Source organism: Scylla paramamosain, chromosome 40 (genome assembly GCF_035594125.1).
Source record: "Scylla paramamosain isolate STU-SP2022 chromosome 40, ASM3559412v1, whole genome shotgun sequence".
Taxonomy (NCBI): Eukaryota; Metazoa; Arthropoda; class Malacostraca; order Decapoda; family Portunidae; genus Scylla; species Scylla paramamosain.
In genome coordinates, this window is record NC_087190.1 from 7364985 (window position 1) to 7381961 (window position 16977).

Sequence of the window (16977 nt, forward strand, 5' to 3'; positions counted from 1 at the left end):
TATCAGAATCTAACACGTACCTCAATACTGTAGAGCACTGTACATGAAATGTCTGTTGTTTCATCCACTATTATAGCAATGAATGAGGCTAGTGCGATTTCTTCTCTGCTGTTTTCTACAATCATGCCTACTGCTTCAATCAAATAATTTTGTATCTTATTAGAAAGGCCAGAAAAAAAAAAAAAAAAAAATCTGTAAATGTTGTGCCAATTTTTCATCAAATTTTGCAGTGTAGTTCGTAAACTCGACATAGTTTCCACGATTTAACGATGATTTTTGTTCATTATCACCGCGGAAAGCAAGTTCTTGTTTAATCTGAAAACAAGTAGCACAAATCTTTTTTTCTTTTTTTTTGATATATCTGTTCTTTAACCTTTTTATTGTAAATTTCAATGCTGACAAACTTCTGTTTATCTAATAGCAAGTCAACTCGTGTAGTTCCAAATGTTTTCAGTGATATTTGGTTTTCGTAATGTGTAGCTGATCGTTAATGTTTATTTAAAGCATTGGGCAAATTATTCAAATCACGATATCCTTCTTTTACCCATACGCTTCCACTAGATACAGAAAATAGCAAACATGGGAAACAAAAGAGCCTTTTTGTAGTAGTGCAGCCACACAACCACTCTTTCTTACTGTACCAAGCAGTTTGAAACAGTTTAATAACTTTTGTCCCTTTCTGCTGTTTTAGCTCCTTAAGCTCTGGTGTTGGTCTGCCGTTTTTTTTTTTTTTTTAATGTCTCTTCTTCATAAGTTAGTTTTCAAAAGGTCTTCAGATATTCACTATCCATTGTTGAAAGGGGAAAAAAAAGGTATATAACTGTAAATAAGGTAGAACTATGAATAAATAAATAAATAAATAACAATAAGGAAATAAGGACAGCAAAGGTATGCAACACTAATCCACGGGAGAAGGCAAGCGACTGAATGGAAGGCAGATTTGATTCTGCCTATATGGGGCATAAAGAAAACGGCATTGAAGGGGTGCATGCAGCACGTGGGCGACCCCACTACTAAGCGTAGCTTAAATACTGAAATTTAAAGGCAGGAACGAATGATACCTACCTAATTTTCAGGAAATATAAAATATTTTGCATTTATGCATAATAATCAGAGAAACCGTCATAATTTTGCTGGAAAGATGCATATTGTGGCACAGAAGGAGAATGTAGCTGATCTATTTTATTCAGGTTAAGCACTTGCCTGCCTTGCCTACCCAAACGGCACGTCCCTGATATATATATATATATATATATATATATATATATATATATATATATATATATATATATATATATATATATATATATATATATATATATATATATATATATATTCAAACTTCTTAATAGTGTTTGTCATCCGGGCTTGGGAGCGGCACCGAGTCACTAGCTCGTGTTTGCAATGGGTGGGGAACTGGAAAGCGACAAGGTCCCCGAGAAAACCCCGACTAGTAGTCAGGACATCGGTACTATATTAAGACACACTTATTTTTATTTATTCATTTATTTATTTATTTATTTTATTTACTTATTTATTCATGAAGAACAGTTTATTTATTATTGGTAATGACTCTTTATGCCTAACTGTTGGTAAGCTTTCATTGAAACGCAAACCCATCTTTGTAAATAAGTTCCTCAAATAATGTTTTCCAGGTTTACTGGAAAGTCGAGATGAAATTTACAACTTAATTAATTTTCATATTAGAAGCAGAAACACTGAAAAACGAATTTTGTACCACTCACATCCCAGACACGACAAATACAACAATACCAATGTGTGTATGCCAGATGATGGACTTACCGAAGTCAAAGTCCGGGAACACCGAAAAGTAACTAATTTGTAGTAACCTCTTAAAAGTTAATCTTTTTTCATGGTTTGCCGTTTTTCATGACTGACTAATTTATTTTTATAGAACATGTTATAACCGACCTATTACCTACAAATATACCATATACATTATATCATACTGATGTCATATTATTTTTCATTGTATATAATTATTTGAATAGTGTATATATTCTATACATTGTTGTTTTCATTAAAATTATTCTTTTACCAATACATTATAAACAAGAATTGTTATCACTTCTTACTATTACTTCCCATTATTATTATTATGAATTTTACTTACATTGCTTGTGTCAGTAAGTTTCCATTCCTTATTCTACATGTATAACTTGTAATTGCACATCAACGTATCTATACATTCCATACAAAAGTATAATGCTGTATACGTACTTAGTCATGTGAAAGTAGTAACATTTTTTTGTGAATACAAGAAATGAGACGGAAGATGCCCGCTTTCGCGTTAAGCAGTGAAGGAGTGACATGGGTGAGTGGTCCTAGCGGGCCCGACGGCGGGCACCATGAACACTCGCCGCGTGAAACATATGGCTGAAACAAGCAATGACACACCAAACGCCAGAATACCAACAAGACAACGGGGGAAAAAGTAACAAGGTAGCAAGGCGGCTTGTCCGCCTACTTTTATTTTTCAATCTATATTTTGTACTTCTAAAACTAATCCCCACCCCCATGCCAATGCCAAAAAGCAATCTTCTTCACCTTACCAAGAGATGCCATCATTAACAACAAGTGCCAGGAGGGTCGCCAAGATTCCTGCACTACAATCAAGAACCAAGAGGACCAGCAGTAGAACCAACGGGAGCAACAGCAGTGGCCTACAAATTAAGCATTTATTTATTTCCTTTTATTAGGAGGATTGTATATAATTACGCGATACTCTAGCAATGTAACGATTTGTTGAGTAATAAATCTACTCACACAGAGGGCATGATGCACGCCATGCGGCTAAGCGGTGCTAGTTGGGCAATAGTACACGCTGAGCTGCTAGACCAGGCTGAAGCCGTCTTTTCCCTCCTGCCACCAAATACCCTGAAGAAGGTGTGGGTGATTGGCGGCGCCGTGGACAGGCCAGCCATTGAAGACCTTGTGGGCCATGCTCCGATACCTCCAGTCACTCAGGTACTGTGGAAACAGTACTATATACTGGAGCAGGTTGTAATTGGTGCATTTTATTTTTTTATTGTTTTTGTCATGACAGAATTTGAATCCCAAAAACCTGAATTATGCTAATTAGGAAAATACTTTTAAGAAAGCTTTTTCTTCAAAGTTATGTTTCATTGAAATGTATTCCGTGTTACATATACGATTGCAATTAACTGGCAAGCGATAATAATTATCTTTTAATATGTATTGCACCGCCAGTCTGAACATGACGCAGTTAAAACAATAAGTTCCCTTTCTTTTATGGAAAGAGTCATCAAAAATATGCTTTCTTTATGTAAAGAGGTATCAAAAATATATGTATATACATCCTTTTTTTTTTTCATTATCAAAAAAACGTATTTACATTGCTTGTGTTACTAATGGTATAAATGTTTTCCACACAAGTTTTTCTCTGTACTTCATCTTTCCTCACACGTAACTCGAACTTACTCCACATGCCCTCAGAGGCCTCATTTCTTTTACATTAAGTCACCGCTTCTCTTCTGCTCCCATATTCCGTTTGAGGTTCCACACTCTACTATCATAATACATCATGCTCTTCCATGGAATTTCCACATAACTTTCCTTCTCACTTAAACTTACTGCATCATCCATAGACTTAAACAACCATGTAGGTATCACTCCTGTCTCACACCTTGACCCACCGAAGCTGATGCATTTCGTTACCTCTCAGCTTAGTAAGAAGACCTGAGACGGTATATTTTTTTTTCTTATGACTGTCAGTTATGAGAAAAAAAATTATACCGTCTCAGGTCTTCTTACTTCCATATCAGAGATCCATCTCTGTGCGGAACACACAACATGTGGTTGTCCTTGGACAACCACATACATTCTGCATCCTCTAATCCCCAAACTCGTAAACCTTGGTTCATTTAATCCTGCTCTTCAGGACAGAGAAGGCACACAAACGGTACCATAAGCTAACACCTGAAATTAATGCCATTTCATTTTTATGTCCAAAATTACACCAAGCCTGGCCTTGTAATTAATGCAACATCCTCCTCATTTTTCTGATCGTCTTGAAGATAGTCCCAACATTCTTGACCGCTTCCCAACCTTTTATCCTTCTGCTAATGTTGTCACACTGTCTTCGTGGGATTCCTCCGATCACGATCTCAATAGTCCTGTCGTTGCAATTCCTCCTCAGGATCCCTCAAAGCGGAGTTGCCTCTATAGTTTTGCCTGTGCTAATTGGGCAATCTGAGAAGGTATTCTGATTTTCCTTGGAATGATTACTGCTTCTGTTTCAGAGACCCTTTTCTGTGTGCTGAGCAAATAACAGAAGTGATGGTGTCTGGCATGGAAGCGTACCTACATTCCTCACTCTTCCTTTCCCTCTATACTTTCCAGCATTGGTTTAACTCAATCTTTTGTCGTGCTGTATGTGATAGAGTGACGACCCAAAAACAGTATTTCAGCTTTCCATTACCTGAATTTCATGCGCTTCCTAAATCATACCAAGTGTGTTCTTCAAGTAGCCAAACACTCCTTTATCAATAGAATATGTCAAAATATTTCTCGATTTAACTCTCCTCGTGACTTCTGGCACCAAGCCAAAAATATTTCCAACAACTTTTCTTCATCTTTCCACCCTCTATTTCAGTGTTTCTTAATCAGGGGTAAATTTACCTCTTAGGATTAAAAAAAAAAAATACATGACCGGGTGTAGATATCTGATATACCTGAGAATTGAAATAATAATTCAATTAAATTTCATTTTGTAAAATAAGAGAGAGAGAGAGAGAGAGAGAGAGAGAGAGAGAGAGAGAGAGAGAGAGAGAGAGAGAGAGAGAGAGAGAGAGAGAGAGAGAATGTTAAGAATGTGTGTGTGTGTGTGTGTGTGTGTGTGTGTGTGTGTTAGGAAGAGAGGAATTTTTTTTTTTTTTTTTATGTAATGGAGAAATACATCAAGCCGAGGAGGATAATGATGAAGGAAAGGTTGAGAATCCCAGCTCTATTTCAACTTGATAATATCACTGCCATATCATCTATCTCTAAAGCTGCGCTCTTTGCTCAAACCTTTGCTTAAACAAAAAAAAAAAAAAAACTCTGCCTTGAATGATTTAAGGCATGTTCGTCTCTCTCTTATATCCTTTGATTACTTAACGTCTCCCATTAAGATTTTCCATGCCCTCGCTGGCCTTAAACCTCGGATGGCTTACTGATGGAGTTCCTCTAATTGTTCTTCGAACTGTGCCTCCATGCTTGTACCTTGCTTAGTCAAACTCTTCCAACTATGTCAACATCTACCTTTCTTTCTAGCAGGAAGTTTGCCTACATTCAGCTTGTTCCAAAAAAGGGTAACCGCTTTCATCCCTCATATTACCGTCCTATTGCTTTAATTTCATGCCTCTCAAGTTTTTAATCTATCTTCGACAGTAAGATTCTTAAATATTGGTTAGTTCACGATCTTATATCTGATCGCCGGCATGGGTTCTCTTGTGACCGCTCTACTGGTGAATTTTGATCAGCGAAATTCGCTGTTGTCTTAGACATAACAAAGGCATTTGGTAGTCTAGTACAAAGCTTTGACCTCAAGTTCCCTTTCTGACCGTTCTGTTGCTGGTGTGCTTACTGTTCTTCTCTTGACTATATTAGTGGTGTTGTTCCTCAGGGCTCTGTTCTTTCACCAATTTTATCATTCATTAATGATGTTCTAAGCCAAACTTTTTGTCCTATCCACTCCTATGCTGATGATACCACCCTGCTCTTTTCAAGTCTTTACGTAGACATCCAAGCCTGGTGAACTAGCCTACAACTTTGCTATCCTCCATGACCTAGAGCAATTGGTGCAAAACCCTACTCGTATTCCTGACCGTCTTGGAGATACGCCCAACATTCTTGACCTTTTCCTGACCTCTAATCCTTCTGCTTATGCTGTCACTCTTTCTTCTCCGTTGGGCTCCTCCGATCACAATCTCATATCTTTATCTTGCCCTATCACTCCAATCCCTCTTCAGGATCCCCCTAAGCGAAGGTGCCTCTGGCGTTTTGCCTCTGCTAGTTGGGGGGACCTGAGGAGGTATTTTGCTGATTTTCCTAGGAATAACTACTGCTTCCGTGTCAGAGACCCGTCTTTGTGTGCTGAGCGCATAACAGAGATGATAGTGTCTGGCATGGAGGCGTACATTCCTCACTCTTTTTCTCGTCCTAAACCTTCTCAACCTTGGTTTAACACAGCTTGTTCTCGTGCTATACATGATAGAGAGGTGGCCCACAAAAGGTACTTAAGCCTTCCATGACCAGAATCTCATGCACTTTATATTTCTGCCCGGAACCATGCCAAGTCTGTTCTCCAACTAGCCAAAAACTCCTTCATTAACAGAAAATGTCAAAACCTTTCAAGATCTAACTCCCCTCGTGATTTCTGGCATCTAGCCAAAAATATCTCCAATAACTTTGCTTCTTCTTCTTTCCCTCCTCTACTTCAACGAGATCTCACCACTGCTATCACATCTATTTCTAAAGATGAACTCTTTGCTCAAACCTTTGCTAAAAACTCTACCTTGGACGATTCTGGGCTTGATCCTCCCTCTCCTCCACCCTCTGATTACTTCATGCCACCTATTAAAATTCTTCGCAATGATGTTTTCCATGCCCTCGCTGGCCTAAACCCTCGGAAGGCTTATGGACCTGATGGGGCCCCTCCTATTGTTCTCCGAAACTGTGCCTCCGTGCTTGCACCTTGCCTAGTCAAACTCTTTCAGCTCTGTCTGTCAACATCTACCTTTCCTTCTTGCTGGAAGTTTGCCTACATTCAACCTGTTCCTAAAAAGGGTGACCGCTCTAATCCCTCAAACTACCGTCCTATTGCTTTAATTTCCTGCTTATCTAAAGTTTTTTAATCTATCCTCAACAGGAAGATTCTTAAACATCTATCACTTCACAACCTTCTATCTGATCGCCAGTATGGGTTCCGTCAAGGCCGCTCTACTGGTGATCTTCTGGCTTTCCTTACTGAGTCTTGGTCATCCTCTTTTAGAGATTTTGGTGAAACTTTTGCTGTTGCCTTGGACATATCAAAAGCCTTTGATAGAGTCTGGCACAAAGCTTTGATTTCCAAACTACTCTCCTACGGTTTCTATCCTTCTCTCTGTAACTTAATCTCAAGTTTCCTTTCTGACCGTTCTATTGCTGCTGTGGTAGACGGTCACTGTTCTTCTCCTAAATCTATTAACAGTGGTGTTCCTCAGGGTTCTGTTCTGTCACCCACTCTGTTCTTATTATTCATTAATGATCTTCTAAACCAAACTTCTTGTCCTATCCACTCCTACGCTGATGATACCACCCTGCACTTTTCCACGTCTTTTCATAGACGTCCAACCCTTCAGGAGGTAAACATATCACGCAGGGAAGCCACAGAACGCCTGACTTCTGATCTTTCTAAAATTTTTGATTGGGGCAGACTTGGTATTGTTCAATGCCTCAAAAACTCAATTCCTCCATCTATCAACTCGACACAACCTTCCAGACAACTATCCCCTCTTCTTCAATGACACTCAACTGTCCCCCTCTTCTACACTGAACATCCTCGGTCTGTCCTTTACTTATAATCTGAACTGGAAACTTCACATCTCATCTCTAGCTAAAACAGCTTCTATGAAGTTAGGTGTTCTGAGACGTCTCTGCCAGTTTTTCTCACCCTCCCAGCTGCTAACTCTGTACAAGGGCCTTATCCGTCCATGTATGGAGTATGCTTCACATGTCTGGGGGGGTTCCACTCATACTGCTCTTCTAGACAGGGTGGAATCAAAAGCTTTTCGTCTCATCAACTCCTCTCCTCTAACTGACTGTCTTCAGCCTCTCTCTCACCGCCGCAATGTTGCATATCTAGCTGTCTTCTACCGTTATTTTCATGCTAACTGTTCTTCTAATCTTGCTAACTGCATGCCTCCCCTCCTTCCGCGGCCTCGCTGCACAAGACTTTCTTCTTTCTCTCACCCCTATTCTGTCCACCTCTCTAACGCAAGAGTTAACCATTCATCATTCATCCCTTTCTCTGGTAAACTCTGGAACTCCCTGCCTGCTTCTGTATTTCCACCTTCCTACGACTTGAATTCCTTCAAGAGAGAGGTTTCAAGACACTTATCCACCAATTTTTGACCACTGCTTTGACCCTTTTATGGGACTGGCATTTCAGTGGGCATTTTTTTTATTAGATTTTTGTTGCCCTTGGCCAGTATCCTTCCTACATTAAAAAATAAAGCCGTCATAAATAAAAAAATAAATAAATAAATAGATAAAAAAAAATCACTCAAGGAAGTCAGAGAACGCCTGACTTCCGAGCTCTCTATAATTTCTGGCTTAGGACAAATGTTTTGTTGTTCAATGCTCCAAAAACTCAGTTCTTCCATCAATCACCTCGACACAGCTTTCCCAGTAACTATTCCCTCTTCAATGACACTCAACTGTCCCCCATTCTAAACTGAACACTATAATTCTGTCCTTTGCTAGTAATCTAAACTAGAAACATCACAACTCCATGTCTGGTCAAAGCTTTTATGAAATTAGCCTTTCTGAGTCATCTCCACCATTTTTTTTTTTTCATCCCCTTATCTGATAATTTTGTAGAGGAGCTTTATCTGGCCATATATGGAGCACACTTCACATGTTTAGGGGGTGCCCACTCATACCTATCTTCTAGACAGGTTGGAATCAAAAGCTTTTCCTCTTATCAACTCCTCTTCTATAAGTGACTGTCTTCTGCCTCTCTCATCGCCGCAATATTGCATATCTTGCTATCTTCTACCGCCATTTTCACACTAACTGCTCTTCTGACATTTCCAGCTGCATGCCTCCCATCCTCTCGTGACCTAGTCGCGCAAGATGTCCTACGGTCACTCCCATTCTGTCCATCTCTCTCATGCAAAGGTTAACTATGGTCTGACCATTTTGAATTCAGCGTTTAGGCGTTGTGCTTTCTGGGGATTCTCCAGCTTGTGACGCCGCCAGACCTTGTACTGGGCAATTATCAGATTAGAGCTTATGTGTCGCTAATAACTTCACTCTCCCCACACCACCTCTCTCTCTCTCTGCCTGTCAGTCAGTCAAAACTGTTTCTCTCTCTCTCTCTCTCTCTCTCTCTCTCTCTCTCTCTCTCTCTCTCTCTCTCTCTCTCTCTCTCTCTCTCTCTCTCTCCGTTGTTAATTTCGTTTAAATGTGATAGGTTTCCTTTAAGACATGATATTTCCCTTAAACTATGATGTTATATTTTTATTCTTTAGTTAAGACTTTTTTCCACACCACCATCGAGGTAACAGTCAAGGAACGTTGGTGGTTTTAGCTGTTAAGGCAACAGTTCTTGAGGGGTCATGTAATGACCCGCTATTAGCTTTTTTTTTCCAAAAAATGCTTATTTACTGAATAAGTAAGCTCTTTTTCTCAGCTGTGGAGGTAACAAGAGAGAGAATGTGGGAGGTAGCTTCCATCCTGGCTGGCGGGGCGAGAGGAAGTGACCATCGATTAACACGCTCACTCTGATCATGTGACCTCACTCGGTCATCCATGGAGACGTGAGAACGCCTGGAGGAAACGTTGCCAAATATCGTGGCGTTTGCAAAAAAAAATTAAATAAATAAATAAAATGCAAGTATCATAAAAAAAAAAAAATATTACACTAACTTGTCTATTTTAGAGCATCACAGTGTATATATACTACAACACCACTTAATTTTGAGGTAGGAAATATCTGACATGAGGTATGTCTTGGTATAAGTGTGGCAACACTGCAGGCCGGGGAATCCTCAAAGACAACGCCTAAACGTTCAATTCAAAATGGTCAGAAGATAGCATTCCCAATCATTCAATATTTTTTTTTTCTGATATAATGTGGAACTTCCTGTCTGCTTTTTTATTTCATCCTTTTTATGACCTGAAGTCTTTCAAGAGGGAGGTTTCAAGACAATTATCCTCCAATTTTGGATGAACCTTTTCAAATTTAAGGGTTGGCACTCTTTTTTTCGTGTGAGTGTTATCTGTTGCTCCGAGCCAGTGCCTCTTATAAAAAAAAAATCTATATTGTTGCTTTTTTTTGTTTGTGATTTCTGTCCTCTAACGAAACATTTCTTTAATAGGTGCTCTTCCACGACGTTCATTGCACATTCACAATTATAAAATGGCAACACAAGTGCTTAATATATATATATATATATATATATATATATATATATATATATATATATATATATATATATATATATATATATATATATATATATATATGTATGTGTGTGTGTGTGTGTGTGTGTGTGTGTGTGTGTGTGTGTGTGTGTGTGTTAGGACCACAATTCCCAAAGCTGACTTCCCAAAGCTGCCACATCTGGACTAGCTTTCCTGAACCACCTCCTGCGTGGACTCAGTGCAGGGCTCAAAGACAGGTGTATGTACAGGGTCCCTTGTGACTCCTGCACCCTTTCCATAACGGTCGTAAAACCAGGTTACACTAATTGAGGTCGGCAGTCTGTTTTACCGACCTACAGACAAGGGAAATAATTTAAAAAACACTTAACCCAAAGGAGGCGCCCTTCAACTTGAAATGCCGCTTCTTCTTTCTCCTCTTCTTACTCTTCCCAGACCCGTCTCTGGTACTATACCAGGTCTTCACGGCTACTTTGGCGTGCAGTTTTACTTCCGCAGGGTATTTTATTCATCTCTTTTGTCCAGCAACTATGGCTGCGCCAACTCTGTGACTCTGGTCACTCCTCCGTCTCCGTCGTCATCTCTGTTCTCTGCCTTCTCTACTTCTACATCTACTCTCACCTCTCCTCCTCACTTCATACACTTTGCTCCATCTGTATTTTCTCCACACGGTACAAGCTTCAGAGTCACCATGTAATACTGACATCCCTTCTTCTTTGCAACACACAATGAGTCAACCAGGGACTGTAGTGTCCTGGTGCAACATCACAGCAAGGCCAGTCAAAATACATCCCGGCCAAAAAATACTTTCACTCGGGCCCGCACTGACCACATCATTACTCCCACTTGCCCACTCCTGGCTCCGTGGAGCCTTCGTGCCACACCCATAAAACTGACAAAATGAAAATGCCAATTTCATGGCAAAATTCAGAGGCGCTCTTGTGCCGCTGTCGACTAAACAATATACTTCTTCCTGGGTGTCACACCACCAAGCCTGTGTCTTACTGTCAGGCACAACACTATTACGCCTCATTCCTCCCGCCGGCCCGTCGATGCCGACATCCATCAACACATACTACATATCTCGGGCCCAGCACCTGACAATCATAAACAACAGCTCGGCCACAGGCAACCCTCAAAAACACTGAAGGTGCCTCCTGAGCAGCAACCTTACACAGCGCTGCCTCCCGACGCGGCACTGTAACGCTCGCGTCAAAAATATCACAATTCGCCCCGGAAGGAGGAATCATTAATCACCCCTACACTAGAGGAAACACGACTGATAGAGGCCTCGGACAACAGGCTTAACAGCCTGACCCGCGCGGTTACGCCCAACAAACGTGGTCACACCGGACCACCAAAACTGCACCAAACGCTCCTGAGTCGACCTGACTCCAAAACGGCTAAACACCAGACCGCTACGTGCTTCTAGCACCAGTGCCTCATTAATTGCGGATGGCACATCAAAGTGGAGCTCCAAACCTCTGTCCTCCTCTCCGCCGGCTATTTACAGTATTGTAAATACTTCCTTGCCATTCACTCCTGCCTTGGCACACAGTGGAGCAGCACACACACAAGGGTCAGAACCCTCCTTAACTACACTGATAGCTGTCGCAGCAGGTGCCAGCAACGGTGGCTCGCCACGTAAGCAAACACCCTCCGTGTCTGGTCCCGGAAGGGGAGCAGCCTGCTCTCTGCTTCCGGTACTCCCTGCAGTGGAAGAAACTCCCACCTCCCCGCCCTCGGCAGCGCCCAATGACACACCAAACACAACTTGATGGGACCCAGACTGAGTACCGACGTCCACAGCCTCAACACCAGGTGACAACTCCGCCTGAGTGCCACCTCTGAGTGGCTTCACAGGGTGAGGCAAGCCATCAAACAAACAATCCAAACTCATCACTACAGACTCACCCTTGGCAACACTCTCACCAAAATCAGGTGTTTTTTGCGGTGGCTCTGCTATTTTGTAATCAACTACTGCACACTGACTTAGAGACGAATCTAACTCTGGCTCGTCAAAATCCTTGCCAGCAGCGGGACAGTCCTCTGGCCACTCTGCCCCCCATTGCAATATCAACACAAACACTGCGCTCCTTTTGTGGTGGCGCTGCCTTATTGCAGTCACAGATCCCGTGGGGCACCAGACGCCGAGGTGCTCACCTCGCCTTAGGGCGACTACCAACAGGAACAACTGAATCAGCACTCTCAGCAACCTCCACATCCGGGTCGGCGTCCGCGTACAGGAGATGCAGCCAGATTCTTCCACCTGCCAGGTCATTCCTCAGAAGGAAATCAACATCAGACACTGGCAGGTCCTCCGCTAATGCCACCCACGCCTTCGCGGTCACTAGCGGGCATGACAGCCACCAGGCCAACCCACCTATCCTATGGCCAATAAAATTCTAAAGCTTTCTTCTCAAATCTCCTAAACTACTCCGTTACCTTCTTTTCATCGAACTCAAGAATCAACTTCAAGCTCCTCACCATCTGGCTTTCTACTGTATCCTCCTTAACTCCTTCTCTCCTCAAGCCATGAGGTGTATTAACTTCTATTCGACTCTTTTCCAACCCAAATATTCTATTTTTTTCAGCGTCCTCCCTCTCATACATCTTCGTCTCCTTTTCCTCCTCAAGTAATCTGCCTTTCTCCTCAACCTGAAGTCTCTTAGCTTCCCTCTCGACTTCAAGCCTCCTGGCTTCTCTAGCCTCCTCAGTCATCAAATCTCCTTCAATCGGCTTGAGCTTCCAACTGGAGCCTTCTTAATTCTCTTTCCTTTTTCTCTCTAGCCTCCTCCACCTCCATTCTTCTCATTTCCAACTTGAATTTCATCTCCTCAGACATACTTTCGGTCTGGGAGAAGCCACCAACGCTATGTTGTGGGACTAGGTGTCCTCACACTGAACTGGGTCAAATTTACATTACACATATATACGTATACCCGCCCACACTCTGCTCCCTGCACGCGAACTGAACACTTTACTTCTGAAAATTCTAATGATCAAACTGGAGGGGCTCGATGAATAATTATTATTGTCAAGAGCAACTCTTCTACTAAATACTGGGCGAGACTCAAATTGAATGGATAAGCAAGTATGGATAAGTAAGTAATGGGAAGTAAGGTATGTGTTATGTATGTATGTATGTGTGTTATAAAGTAAGTATGTGGGGAATATGAGTAACTGCGTGGATATTATCTTAAGAGCTTCAGGTTACAGGTCCAGGACTCGTCTAAGTCTCATCCTTGGGCTATCTCTCTTCTCATCTCTCTTTCTCTTTCTCTTTCTCCGTTCATTGTTCTTTTCTCATTCATTCTTACTACTTTCTTCATTTTATATTACATTATCTCGCTGAAGATAACATTACATATGTATATATATATATATATATATATATATATATATATATATATATATATATATATATATATATATATATATATATATATATATATGCAAACTCAGATTGTTTTCATTAATATTATTCCACCTGAACCACTAAGCAGGAATCCTTAATAATCAACTTGATCTTTCCTCAGCTTGATGGTCTAAATCCGGCCAGTGCTGTGGCACGAATGCCCTTCTCTTCTGGCACAACAGGACCACGCAAAGGAGTGATGATCTCACACTCCAACGAAGTTTCCAGGATGATAATGTTCAAGTAGGTTATTGTTGTGAAAGCGAAAATTAGAAATTGATTCAGTTCAGCAAAAAGCTGTTGCCAAAACTATGGTCTGGAAAGCATTTAGAGGGGCGTGGGTCAAGAGGATATATGATAAAAAAAAAATCTTCAAATGGTAGCAAGGGATATAATAAGGGTGAAATAATCTTCAGGGTAAGTAATCCGGTTTACACTCATTTGGTACCGAGGCAGATGATATGTCATATACTTGTAGGCCTCAGATCAGATGATCCTCAAAACAGATCAGCCTAAGACCAAATAGTCCTCAGAATGTTTGGTACTCGAGATAGTTGTTACCCAGACCACATGGGACCCAAAATGTCTCTAGATCATTACCCGTTTACTGACATTCGTTCGTTATTCACATCAAGTGCAAGTACAGTAGTATACAAGTGTCCTGCGAGTTAAGGTACATACTTCAGGATATGATTGTTCAAGTAATTGTAAGTCGAAAATACTCTATACACATATGCTGTGTTTCGCTTTATTTTGTGAAAAGTTAACGTGTAAGTTGTGTGTTGCAGGAACAGCTCGCCTGGGTGGGCCTCCGCCTCCTTCCCTTTCTTCTCGGTTCGCAACGTATTCAGCAGCGCAGCGCGACATTAAGAGATCATTATAACAGTATTCCACCAAGGGGATATTATACCTCAACTATATATGTAATATTGCTCATTATAATTGTTTCTCCCTAGACGTGGTTGTCGATCCTTTCACAGCTGAGAGAGTTAATTGTTAGACTATTTCCCTTGTCTGTAGGTGGATGAAACAAACTGGCGACCTCATTGTGACCTGGCGTTACGACAGTTGTTAAAAAGGGTGCATGAATGAAAAGTGAACCTTGTAACCCATATTAATAAGCCCTGTATCAAGTTACAAGGTGACAATGGTCTGACCAGTTTGAATTGAGCATTTAGTCTTTGTCCTTTCTGGGATTTGCCCGGCCTGCGGCCCTGCCGAACGTTTTTTTTTTTTTTTTTTTATGTAGGAAGGATACTGGCCAAGGGCAACAAAAATCTAATAAAAAAAAATGCCCACTGAAATGCCAGTCCCATAAAAGGGTCAAAGCAGTGGTCAAAAATTGGTGGATAAGTGTCTTGAAACCTCCCTCTTGAAGGAATCCAAGTCATAGGAAGGTGGAAATACAGAAGCAGGCAGGGAGTTCCAGAGTTTACCAGAGAAAGGGATGAATGATTGAGAATACTGGTTAACTCTTGCATTAGAGAGGTGGACAGAATAGGGGTGAGAGAAAGAAGAAAGTCTGTGCAGCGAAGCCGCGGAAGGAGGGGAGGCATGCAGTTAGCAAGATCAGAAGAGCAGTTAGCATGAAAATAGCGGTAGAAGACAGCTAGATATGCAACATTGCAGCGGTGAGAGAGAGGCTGAAGACAGTCAGTTAGAGGAGAGGAGTTGATGAGACGAAAAGCTTTTGATTCCACCCTGTCTAGAAGAGCAGTATGAGTGGAACCCCCCCAGACATGTGAAGCATACTCCATACATGGACGGCTAAGGCCCTTGTACAGAGTTAGCAGCTGGGAGGGTGAGAAAAACTGGCGGAGACACCCCAGAACACCTAACTTCATAGAAGCTGTTTTAGCTAGAGATGAGATGTGAAGTTTCCAGTTCAGATTATAAGTAAAGGACAGACCGAGGATGTTCAGTGTAGAAGAGGGGGACAGTTGAGTGTCATTGAAGAAGAGGGGATAGTTGTCTGGAAGGTTGTGTCGAGTTGATAGATGGAGGAATTGAGTTTTTGAGGCATTGAACAATACCAAGTTTGCTCTGCCCCAATCAGAAATTTTAGAAAGATCAGAAGTCAGGCGTTCTGTGGCTTCCCTGCGCGAAATGTTTACCTCCTGAAGGGTTGGACGTCTATGAAAAGACGTGGAAAAGTGCAGGGTGGTATCATCAGCGTAGGAGTGGATAGGACAAGAAGTTTGGTTTAGAAGATCATTAATGAATAATAAGAAGAGAGTGGGTGACAGGACAGAACCCTGAGGAACACCACTGTTAATAGATTTAGGAGAAGAACAGTGACCGTCTACCACAGCAGCAATAGAACGGTCAGAAAGGAAACTTGAGATGAAGTTACAGAGAGAAGGATAGAAACCGTAGGAGGGTAGTTTGGAAATCAAAGCTTTGTGCCAGACTCTATCAAAGGCTTTTGATATGTCCAAGGCAACAGCAAAAGTTTCACCAAAATCTCTAAAAGAGGATGACCAAGACTCAGTAAGGAAAGCCAGAAGATCACCAGTAGAGCGGCCTTGACGGAACCCATACTGGCGATCAGATAGAAGGTTGTGAAGTGATAGATGTTTAAGAATCTTCCTGTTGAGGATAGATTCAAAAACTTTAGATAAGCAATAGGACGGTAGTTTGAGGGATTAGAGCGGTCACCCTTTTTAGGAACAGGTTGAATGTAGGCAAACTTCCAGCAAGAAGGAAAGGTAGATGTTGACAGACAGAGCTGGAAGAGTTTGACTAGGCAAGGTGCAAGCACGGAGGCACAGTTTCGGAGAACAATAGGAGGGACCCCATCAGGTCCATAAGCCTTCCGAGGGTTTAGGCCAGCGAGGGCATGGATAACATCATTGCGAAGAATTTTAATAGGTGGCATGAAGTAGTCAGAGGGTGGAGGAGAGGGAGGAACAAGCCCAGAATCGTCCAAGGTAGAGTTTTTAGCAAAGGTTTGAGCAAAGAGTTCAGCTTTAGAAATAGATGTGATAGCAGTGGCGCCATCTGGTTGAAGTAGAGGAGGGAAAGAAGAAGAAGCAAAGTTATTGGAGATATTTTTTGGCTAGATGCCAGAAATCACGAGGGGAGTTAGATCTTGAAAGGTTTTGACATTTTTCTGTTAATGAAGGAGTTTTTGGCTTGTTGGAGAACAGACTTGGCATGGTTCCGGGCAGAAATATAAAGTGCATGAGATTCTGGTGATGGAAGGCTTAAATACCTTTTGTGGGCCACCTCTCTATCATGTATAGCACGAGAACAAGCTGTGTTAAACCAAGGTTTAGAAGGTTTAGGACGAGAAAAAGAGTGAGGAATGTACGCCTCCATGCCAGACACTATCACCTCTGTTATGCGCTCAGCACACAAAGACGGGTCTCTGACACGGAAGCAGTAGT

General features: G+C 41.6%; 1 protein-coding gene across 1 annotated transcript in view; it reads left to right on the forward strand.

Moving 5' to 3' along the window:
• Positions 1–16977, forward strand: part of LOC135092382 (luciferin 4-monooxygenase-like) — a 74547-nt gene that overhangs the window by 25990 nt on the left and 31580 nt on the right. Inside the window, exons 3-4 of the mRNA XM_063990841.1 lie at positions 2792–2988; positions 13710–13831. Of these exons, the coding sequence (XP_063846911.1) occupies positions 2792–2988; positions 13710–13831 (319 nt within the window). The remainder of the gene's footprint in view (positions 1–2791; positions 2989–13709; positions 13832–16977) is intronic.